Source organism: Lucilia sericata, unplaced genomic scaffold (assembly GCF_015586225.1).
Source record: "Lucilia sericata isolate MDLA Ls3-8-SP2 unplaced genomic scaffold, ASM1558622v1 Contig000843F_arrow, whole genome shotgun sequence".
NCBI lineage: Eukaryota > Metazoa > Arthropoda > Insecta > Diptera > Calliphoridae > Lucilia > Lucilia sericata.
The window spans coordinates 172,501-184,690 of record NW_023994835.1 but is presented as its reverse complement, the minus strand read 5'-3'; the positions used below and the strand labels follow the sequence as shown (position 1 = coordinate 184,690).

At 33.6% G+C, this 12,190-nt stretch overlaps 1 protein-coding gene across 1 annotated transcript in view; it reads right to left on the bottom strand.

Moving 5' to 3' along the window:
- The window catches only part of LOC119608503 (dynein heavy chain 5, axonemal-like), a gene marked incomplete at its 3' end in the record, with an annotated part of 62,496 nt that overhangs the window by 25,576 nt on the left and 24,730 nt on the right, over positions 1-12,190 (bottom strand). The window contains 5 exon segments of the mRNA XM_037962950.1: positions 432-467; positions 582-845; positions 901-1,003; positions 1,006-1,488; positions 1,550-1,936. Of these exon segments, the coding sequence (XP_037818878.1) occupies positions 432-467; positions 582-845; positions 901-1,003; positions 1,006-1,488; positions 1,550-1,936 (1,273 nt within the window).

Genomic DNA, 12,190 nt, shown 5'->3' with positions numbered 1-12,190 from the left:
CACTAGCTTTAGAAGCCAATGGACTATGAAAGGCTGAAGTGGACCTAGTAAGAGTAGATTTTCTTCATTATTTACGATTACAGTCAAGAAGATCCAGCAATGGACATCAGTGTTGATACTATAATCATGATCGATTTGCTTAAATGTTGATGTCCATGTCTGAGCAAACTCGGTTGTCAAAATTAGATACTAGACTATTTTCCACACTGAATACTACACTACAGTCCGAACAAAATACATATATACTAGACTATTTTTAACATATTAATCGAATCATTGTTTCTAATATTTAAAGAAATAAAAGTGCTTTAAGAAATAGCTTTTAGACACAGTATTTATAAGCTTCTTAAGAAAATTATGTACATAAAGATGTTAGAAGAGAGTCTGAAATTAGGTAAAAAAAAAAAATAAACGAAATTCAAATACATTACCATCATCTTCATCGGCTAAGGAATTACGACGTTCTTCTTAACAACAACTTTAACTGAAAACGTTGAAAATTATTTAAGTAAAATAAATGAAATACAATTATGTATGTAGGGACTAATGGAAACCCCAATGATGAAACCTTTAGCGAGAACTATAGACAAACGAAGATAAAAATAACTTACCATCTTGACTATCTTTGCTAGACATACTAACAGCTTGTTCATCTTCCTTCTTAACCGGCACCAAACCCTCCAAAATGAGTAACATTTGCCGTACAACATTGCATTGTAGGACGGGCATAAGTAATTTTAGATTCTGGGTACCCCAAGAAAATACGGGAACAAAAGTACGTTCAAATAAATCTGAGAAAACTGTTTTCTCACCAGGAGCGCGATTTTTAAGCCAGGCCTGGACAACTGTTAAACAAGATTATAAATATTTTAGGGTAAAAATATTTAAAGAAAAACTTACTGGGTCTGGAATCCAAACCCGAAGAACTCATATATACCATGCCATTGCGTGAAACGGTGGCCGGTGAAGCATTGTCAATATTATGAGGTTCGAAAATAATTTTTCACTGTAGGGGCCATGGTTTAAGCGATCGCCATTGGCCAATGTTAGAGTTTTATTATCATCGAGCACAGAGTTTAAATTTTCAATCCATATACTATCCACGGGGCCATCTAAAACCAACCAAACATGTTCACCACTTTTTATTTTCAAAGTTTTACGCCAAAGTGCTGAGAATATGCCATCAGTCCAATCATTGGTGGCCACATCTAAACGACCAAACATTTGAGCTGCAGTTATGGCCTTCGGATTCATGCGCATCTCACGATGATAATCACCCATTTGTGTTAAAGCCTTCATTAAAGTATGTATACAAGTAGTTTTGCCCGCGCCACTAGGACCCAAAGTCATAATACCATGACGGACATTTTGGGTTTCATACAGTTGTATAAGCTTAAGAACCCAAGGAGGATGGTAAACCAAATTAGCTTCTTCGGCCTGCTGGGCTATAGCAGCCTCTAGTTCAGGGTAATTGGTCTTTTCAAGGGTCTGGAAATGTAAAGGAAATGTATGCAAAATGTGTATGTTATTCCTTTAATGAATATGTTACCTGATTGGGAAACAAATCCGACACCAGTGATATGAACAATGGCTCATCATCATCTATTAACTTCGATAGATTCATATCACGTAGGACTCGCATCACAATCGTACTCTCGCTATCCTTTGAGTTCCTTCGCTTAGCTGCACCCAATGTTCTCAATACAGATAGTATGTTACGTAAACCAAAATCATAATGAACTTGTTTTGTCAACTGTTCTTCACACAACTTATAGAGAGTATAGAATTTACGTGCCAGTGTTATATTTTCCAAGAAACCACAGGAGGCCAATTTAACGCGTATGATAATTTGACGATCGGGCACCATCATGGCTACAGTACGAAATTGTATTTTTAAATTTTCTGGCAACTCTTTGCGACCAGCATAACCGGGATTCTGTAAAAGAAAATTAAATAAATCTGGTATAAAATGGTGGCTCATATATTTTTAGGTATTATTTAAAAGTGAAATACATTTTTAGTTATTTCGGGCCTAGGGTTCCGCAAAAATGGACTAAATTGCATTCCCCCAAAACAATTAAATTTTATTTGGAAATGGCCAAAAACTAACTACTAACGAACTAATAACTAACTAACTAACTAACTAACGAACTAACGAACGAACGAACGAACTAACTAACGAACTAACTAACTAAAACGAACGAACGAACAAAACGAAGAACGAACGAACGAACGAACGAACTAACGAACGAACTAACTAACTAAACGAAACGAACGAACGAACGAAAAAGAAACGAACGAAAGAACGAACGAAAGAACGAACGAACGAACGAACGAACGAACGAACGAACGAACGAACGAACGAACGAACGAACGAAACGAACGAACGAACGAACGAACGAACGAAAAACGAACGAACGAACGAACGACGAACGAACGAACGAAAACGAACGAACGAACGAACGAACGAACGAAAACGAACGAACGAACGAAAACGAAACGAACGAAGAAACGAACGAACGAACGAACGAACGAACGAACGAAACGAACGAACGAACGAACGAACGAAACGAACGAACGAACGAAACGAACGAACGAACGAACGAACGAACGAACGAACGAACGAACGAACGAAGAACGAAAACGAACGAACGAACGAACGAACGAACAGAACGAACGAAAGAACGAACGAAACGAACGAAAGAACGAAAGAACGAACGAACGAACGAACGAAAAACGAACGAACGAAAACGAACGAACGAACTAACGAACGAACGAACGAACGAACGAAAAACACGAACGAACGAAAGAACGAACGAACGACGAAACGAACGAACGAACGAACGAACGAAAGAACGAACGAACGAACGAACGAACGAACGAACGAACGAACGAACGAACGAAACGAACGAAGAACGAACGAACGAACGAACGAACGAACGAACGAACGAAGAAACGAACGAAATACGAACAACGAACGAACTGAACGAAACGAACGTAATCGACAGAACGAACGAACGACGACACGAACGAACGAACGATACGAACGAACGAACGAACGAACGAACGAACGAAAGAACGACGAAACGAACGAACGAACGAACGAACGAACGAACGAAACGAACGAACGAACGAACGAACGAACGACGAACGAACGAACGAACGAACGAACGAACGAACGAACGAACGAACGAACGAACGAACGAACGAACGAACGAACGAACGACACGAACGAAACGGAACGAACGAAGAACGAACGAACGAACGGAACGAACGAACGATAAGAACGAACGAACGAACGAACGAACTAAACGAACCGAACTAACGCGATACGAACGAACGAACGAACCGAACGAACGACGAACGACACGAACTAATCGATACTAACTAACTAACTATACTAACTAACTAACTGAACTGAAACTAACGAACTAACTAAACTAACTAACTGAACTAACTAACGAACTAACTAACTAAACTAACTAACTAACTAACTAACTAACTAACTAAACTAACTAACTAACTAACTAACTAACTAACTAACTAACTAACTAACTAACTAACTAACTATCTAACTAACTAACTAACTAACTAACTAACTAACTTCCGAATAGAACAAGAATCTGTTTTTGATATATTTCAAACACCTACAGTAACTTAGTTGAATCTCAACCGATTTTAAGTTTCACAAGGGATTTAGAATGAAGAGGCTGACATATATACATATATGATGTTTAAGTATCCTGGAGAAATATGTGTGCATTTCATAAGAAAATATATTTTTGATTCTAGTTTAAAAACAAGTAAGAGTGTATATTTCGGCTGTGCCGAATCTTGTATACCCACCATCAAATCATTGCCAAAAAGGAATGCTTCCTTATAAATAAACTTTGATATTTAAGAATCGATGCTTTTGTTATTATCAAAACAATTTCTCATTTATTACATCTATGTATAGAGAAATTTTTGTCGAATTTTGTCGCTGTACTTGTATTTTTAAGGTAGTAAAAAGAGTTAAAGTTATTTTCTGAGAAGGACCTTATTTTGGGGGGACGATTGGTCAATTATGGACCGATCCTCGTCAAATTTAGAACGATTTTAGTTTAGGCTAGTAATGAGCGTTAAAGCCATTTTCTGAAGGGGACCTTATATGGGGGGTAGGATTAATTATGGACCGATCGTTATAAAATTTTACAATTACATTAAGGTTCCTATAAAATATGTTTATATCGATTTTCATCGCTATAGATGCTTCTTTTAGACAGTTATGAGCCTTAAAATCCTTTTCTAAAGGGGACCTTATCTGGAGGGTAGGGTCAATTATGTACAGATCCTTATAAAATTTTACAAAGATATTAAGGTTCCTATAAAATATGTTTATGACGAATTTCAACGCTATAGCTGCTTCTTTTAGTCAGTTATGAGCGTTAATGTCATTTTCTGAAGGGGACCTTATATGGGGGATAGGGTCAATTATGAACCGATCCTTATAAAATTTTACAATGATATTAAGGTTCCTAAAAAATATGTTTATGTCGAATTTCATCGCAATAGCTGCTTCTTTTAGTCAGTTATGAACGTTAGTGTCATTTTCTGAGGGGGACCTTATATGGGGAATAGGGTCAATTATGGACCGCTCCTTATAAAATTTTACAATGATATTGAGGTTCCTATAAATATGTTTATGTCGAATTTCATCGCTATAGCTGCTTCTTTTAGTCAGTAATGAGCGTTAATGTCATTTTCTGAGGGGGCCTTATATGGGGGTAGGGTTAATTATGGACCGATCCTTATAAAATTTTACAATGATATTAAGGTTCCTATAAAATATGTTTATGACGAATTTCATCGCTATAGCTGCTTCTTTTAGTCAGTTATGAGCGTTAATGTAATTTTCTGAAGGGGACCTTATATGGGGGCTAGGCGAAATCGTGGACCGATATTGCCCATTTTCAATACCAAACAAACTGCATCAATCTAAAATATTTGTGCAAAATTTCAGCTCGCTAGCTGCTTCCGTTTGGACTCTATCGTGTTTTCAACAGACGGACAGACAGACGGACGGACATGACTAGATCGTCTTAGAATTTAATCCAGAATATATATACTTTTATGGGTCTTAGATGAATATTTCGATGTGTTACAAACGGAATGACAAAAACAATATATTTATGTTGTATGAGTAAAACGCAACTTTGTTTTTAAAAATCAGTTAGCAAGTAACGACGTTATTGATATTTTTTTAATACAAAATTTTTCAATAACTGATTTTCTAAAGGATGCTTTGTATGGCGATAGGGTTAAATATGGGCCGATCCTCATAAAATTTGGTGGGAGGATTTATGTTTACATAAATGTTATTTCGGCAGAATTTCATCCTGATATTAATATAATTAAGAATCAGAATCAACTGAGTTATTGACATATAAGAGCTTAAAGGTTCGAAAAACCGTTATTTTAACCGTATCTCAAGATTTTGAAGGTGTTCGACAAATTCCAAAAACAGATTCTTTATCCACTCGGATCCATCTTTCAGAAAAATAGTATCACTTTTCAAGTATTTATTTTTGTCGCACAGTGTTATCTGTTAAGTATTGTAATTACTATTTATGTGAAAATTTTCATAACGATATCTATGTAATTAATAACCAACCTATTGTTTTAGACTTAGCTCATATTATTTGCAAGAAAATTATGTCTTTATCCAAAAAAGTATCAAAATTAAAATAATAATCTTAAGAAAACAATAAATCTAATAATGTAATTTATAGCAGTTATATTACTTTTCACAGATTTAAAAAAATCCTTTGTTTTATTTAAAAAATACATTTAAGTGGTTTCTTCCTTTTTATGAGGCAATAAGTATTTTATAAAGAAATTTTTCGTCTTTATTATCATTTTTTGAACAGCAATAAAACAAACATTTGAAAATGTGATTTTTTCTTTATATTCGTCTACATTCGAATATTTGAGGCAATAACAAATCATAAATTTACTTTTTTACAACCAGTTTTTTATTGTTTAGATATTGTAAAGAATTTCAAGAATTTATGTAAACACTAGCCTGTCTTTAACAATTTATTCCTGATATTTGATATGATATTAAAATCCTCCCACTTAGGGAAGGAATTACGTGTAAATTGATGTATATTTATTTTTAGTGGGCTGTCACAACACATGTTCGAAAACATTTCCATGTGTTGTGCAAATAATTCAGTTAACTCAATATTTCAATAATTTGAAGTTGAAACTGAATAAAAAAGGGAAAAAACGTTTTAAGGAAATTGTTTATTTTTACAGAGAAATACTCTACTAACTATTATAAGTGAAGCATTTAGAATGTATGTCAAGACGTTTGTTTAAGTGGTTGGAAACGTTTCTCACGTGTTTACTTTTTATATTTAATCAGATCATGTTGGAATATTTCATGGATTTCTAAAACGCGAAAATATTTTTAAATTTTAGGAAGAAGACTTGAAAGTTGTTAGCATAAAGAGATTTATTGAAAAGGGTTATACGTGTATAACGTATAAGATCTAGAAACACACATGCTTTGAAACTAAAATTAAACTAAAATTAAAGTATGAATGTTTTTATACCCTACTAGCTATACCCAGTGTGCTTCGCTACCCTCATCGTAATGGAATAAAATAAATATTATTGTAAATGTATATATGTATATCTGCAATATCAAAAAGTCCCCTATTTAAATTTATGTTTATATATTCAATATTTTAGAAAACTCAAAAAGTACCAATGAAGTACGAAAAAGTAACAAAAGACCTCTTTTATTTAATTTCATGTTCCTAAATTCAATATTATAGAAAATTAAAAAAGTACCAGTTGAAGAACGAAAAATTACCAAAGGGTCCCCTTTTATAGATTCTCATTAACTCCGGGCTCCACATGGTTAATTTCATGTTATAAAAAACACAAAAAGTACTTTTTGAAGAACGAAAAATTACCAAAAAGTCCTCTTTTATATGTTCTCACTTACTCCGGGCTCTACGTACTTAATTTCATGTTTCTAGGTTCAATATTATAGAAAATTGAAAAAGTACCTTTTGAAGAACGAAAAAGTGCCGAAAAGTCCCCTTTTATAGGTTATCACTTAATCTTGGCTGTACTTGCCTAATTTCATGTTTCTAGGTTCAATATTATAGAAAATTCAAATAGTACCTTTTGAAGAACGAAAAAGTACCAAAAAGTCCCCTCTTATAGATCCTCATTTACTCCAGGCTCTATATGCTTAATTTCATGCTTCTAGGATCAATATTATAGAAAATTCAAAAAGTACCTTTTGAAGAACGAAAAAGTACCAAAAAGTCCCCTTTTATAGATTCTCATTTACTCCAGGCTCTACATGCTTAATTTCATGCTTCTAGGATCAATATTATAGAAAATTCAAAAAGTACTTTTTGAAGAACGAAAAAGTACCAAAAAGTCCCCTTTATAGGTCCTCACTTAATTCGGGCTCTACATGTTTAATTTCATGTTTCTAGGTTCAATATTATAGAAAATTCAAAAAGTACCTTTTGAAGAACAAAAAAGTACCAAAAAGTCCCCTTTTATAGTTTCTCACTTAATCCAGGCTCTACATGCATACTTTCATGTTTCTATTTTCAATATTATAGAAAATTCATAAAGTACCTTTTGAAGAACGAAAAAGTCCCCTTTTATAGATTCTCATTTACTACGGGCTCTAAATGCTTATTTTCATGTTTCTAGGTTCAATTTAATAGAAAACTCAAAAAGTACCAGTCGAAGGCCGAAAAAGTACCAAAAAGTCCCCTTTTATAGATTCGCATTTACTCCAGGCTCTACATGCTTAATTTCATGCTTCTAGAATCAATATTATAGAAAATTCAAAAAGTACCAGTCGAAAGACGAAAAAGTACCAAAAAGTCCCCTTTTATAGATTCTCATTTACTAAGGGCTCTACATGCTTAATTTCATGTTTCTAGGTTAAATTTTATAGAAAACTCAAAAAGTACCATTCGAAGGACGAAAAAGTACCAAATAGTCCCCTTTAATAGATTCTCATTTAATAAGGGCTTACATGCTTAATTTTATGTTTCTAGGTTAAATTTTATAGAAAACTCAAAAAGTACCAGTCGAAGGACGAAAAAGTACCAAAAAGTCCCCTTTTATAGATTCTCATTAACTAAGGCCTCCGCATGCTTAATTTCATGTTTCTAGGTTAAATTTTATAAAAAACTCAAAAAGTACCAGTCGAAGGACGAAAAAGTACCAAAAAGTCCCCTTTTATAGATTCTCATTTACTCCGGGCTCTAAATGGTTAATTTCATGTTTCTAGGTTAAATTTTATAGAAAACTCAAAAAGTACCAGTCGAAAGACGAAAAAGTACCAAAAAGTCCCCTTTTATAGATTCTCATTTACTAAGGGCTCTATATGCTTAATTTCATGTTTCTAGGTTAAATTTTATAGAAAACTCAAAAAGTACCAGTCGAAGGACGAAAAAGTACCAAAAAGTCCCCTATTATAGATTCTCATTTACTCCGAGCTCTACATGCTTAATTTCATGTTTCTAGGTTTAATTTTAAAGAAAACTCAAAAAAGTACCTGTGTAGAACGAAAAAGTATCGAAAAGTCCCTTTATTATTAATTTCATGTTTCTATTTCAATATCATAGAAAACTCAAAAAGGACCAGTTGGAGAATGAAAAGTACCAAAAAATATCACTTGATACCGGGGTTCCAAATAACACCCCATTAGGATATTTAGTGTTTCTAAATTTAAAAATTTTATCTAAATTGGATCATTGTGGTTGAATAAAATCAAATTTCCCGTTTTTACCCCTTTTGGTACTTTTTTCCTCCCCATTAACGAAATAAAAATTCTATTCCAAAAAGTTGCAACATCGTAGTGGGAGCCCGTTATTATGTATTCCATATGTATAAGTTAATAAACCAAAAACAATGTTTTATGAAAAAAGTACCAAAAATAGGTAAAATTTTAACCCCTTAAACGTCCGAATATCCAAAAAGTACTAAATTCATATTTTTATTTTTTCGTTAAGTTATGAAGGAGTCAAAAATATTTTTTGAATGTGCACTGGTTTTAAAAGATACATGGGGTGCGAAAAAAGTACCAAAATACAGTTTTTACCCGTTTATTCCCTAAAGGGGCCGAATTTTAAAAAAGTACCAGACACCTGTCCGTTTATTTTTTAAATGAACGGCGATAAGCTTTAAACCGTTTTTGTATCTTTTCTAGTTTAGGAGATATAAGGTTACCGAATTTGCCCGTTTTTACCCTTTTTTACCCCCTAAACATTCGAATTTCCAAAAATCCCGTCTTAGTGGATCTATTTGGCGGGATACCAACCTCCTGTCCAAATTTCAGCTCTTTAGCTTCAACCGTTTAGGCTGTGCGATGATGAATCAGTCAGTGAATCAGTCAGTCAGTCAGTCAGTCAGTCAGTCAGTAACGTTAGAATTTTATATATATAGATAACACTATAGTGGGAAGGGTATTAGGGTATACAAATCGATTGCCTATCGCAATTTTTAAGATAATTCTATAATAAAGATAATTATTAGGACGGACTAACCAATCGATTTTAAGTCAATCCACTATTTAACATAACGTTGTATAAGGCTCATAATTATGTCAAATAATTAATTAAGTATTACCAAAAATAAAAGTCATACCAAGTTGTTGTTTCTAGCTTTAAGTTAAGATATCTCGAAAACTAAACTATCGACTAGACTATAGACTAGACTACTAGACTAGACTAGCATAGACTAGACTATAGACTAGACTATAGACTAGACTAGACTCGACTATAGACTAGACTATAGACTAGACTATAGACTAGACTATAGACTAGACTATAGACTAGACTATAGACTAGACTATAGACTAGACTATAGACTAGACTATAGACAGACTATAGACTAGACTATAGACTAGACTATAGACTAGACTATAGACTAGACTATAGACTAGACTATAGACTAGACTATAGACTAGACTATAGACTAGACTATAGACTAGACTATAGACTAGACTATAGACTAGACTATAGACTAGACTATAGACTAGACTATAGACTAGACTATAGACTAGACTATAGACTAGACTATAGACTAGACTATAGACTAGACTATAGACTAGACTATAGACTAGACTATAGACTAGACTATAGACTAGACTATAGACTAGACTATAGACTAGACTATAGACTAGACTATAGACTAGACTATAGACTAGACTATAGACTAGACTATAGACTAGACTATAGACTAGACTATAGACTAGACTATAGACTAGACTATAGACTAGACTATAGACTAGACTATAGACTAGACTATAGACTAGACTATAGACTAGACTATAGACTAGACTATAGACTAGACTATAGACTAGACTATAGACTAGACTATAGACTAGACTATAGACTAGACTATAGACTAGACTATAGACTAGACTATAGACTAGACTAAGACTAGACTAGACTAGACTATAGACTAGACTATAGACTAGACTATAGACTAGACTATAGACTAGACTATAGACTAGACTATAGACTAGACTATAGACTAGACTATAGACTAGACTATAGACTAGACTATAGACTAGACTATAGACTAGACTATAGACTAGACTATAGACTAGACTATAGACTAGACTATAGACTAGACTATAGACTAGACTATAGACTAGACTATAGACTAGACTATAGACTAGACTATAGACTAGACTATAGACTAGACTATAGACTAGACTATAGACTAGACTATAGACTAGACTATAGACTAGACTATAGACTAGACTATAGACTAGACTATAGACTAGACTATAGACTAGACTATAGACTAGACTATAGACTAGACTATAGACTAGACTATAGACTAGACTATAGACTAGACTATAGACTAGACTATAGACTAGACTATAGACTAGACTATAGACTAGACTATAGACTAGACTATAGACTAGACTATAGACTAGACTATAGACTAGACTATAGACTAGACTATAGACTAGACTATAGACTAGACTATAGACTAGACTATAGACTAGACTATAGACTAGACTATAGACTAGACTATAGACTAGACTATAGACTAGACTATAGACTAGACTATAGACTAGACTATAGACTAGACTATAGACTAGACTATAGACTAGACTATAGACTAGACTATAGACTAGACTATAGACTAGACTATAGACTAGACTATAGACTAGACTATAGATAGACTATAGACTGACTAGAGACTATAGACTAGACTATAGACTAGACTATAGACTAGACTATAGACTAGACTATAGACTAGACTATAGACTAGACTATAGACTAGACTATAGACTAGACTATAGACTAGACTATAGACTAGACTATAGACTAGACTATAGACTAGACTATAGACTAGACTATAGACTAGACTATAGACTAGACTATAGACTAGATAGACTAGACTATAGACTAGACTATAGACTAGACTATAGACTAGACTATAGACTAGACTATAGACTAGACTATAGACTAGACTATAGACTAGACTATAGACTAGACTATAGACTAGACTATAGACTAGACTATAGACTAGACTATAGACTAGACTATAGATAGACTATAGACTAGACTATAGACTAGACTATAGACTAGACTATAGACTAGACTATGGACTAGACTAGAGTAGACTATAGACTAGACTATAGACTAGACTATAGACTAGACTATAGACTAGACTATAGACTAGACTAGACTAGACTAGACTAGACTAGACTAGACTAGACTAGACTTGACTAGACTTGACTTGACTAGACTTGACTAGACTAGACTAGACTAGACTAGATAGACTAGACTAGACTAGACTAGACTAGACTAGACTAGACTAGACTATAGACTAGACTATAGACTAGACTATAGACTAGACTATAGACTAGACTATAGACTAGACTATAGACTAGACTATAGACTAGACTATAGACTAGACTATAGACTAGACTATAGACTAGACTATAGACTAGACTATAGACTAGACTATAGACTAGACTAAGACTATAGACTAGACTATAGACTAGACTATAGACTAGACTAGACTAGACTATAGACTAGACTATAGACTAGACTATAGACTAGACTATAGACTAGACTATAGACTAGACTATAGACTAGACTATAGACTAGACTATAGACTAGACTATAGACTAGAC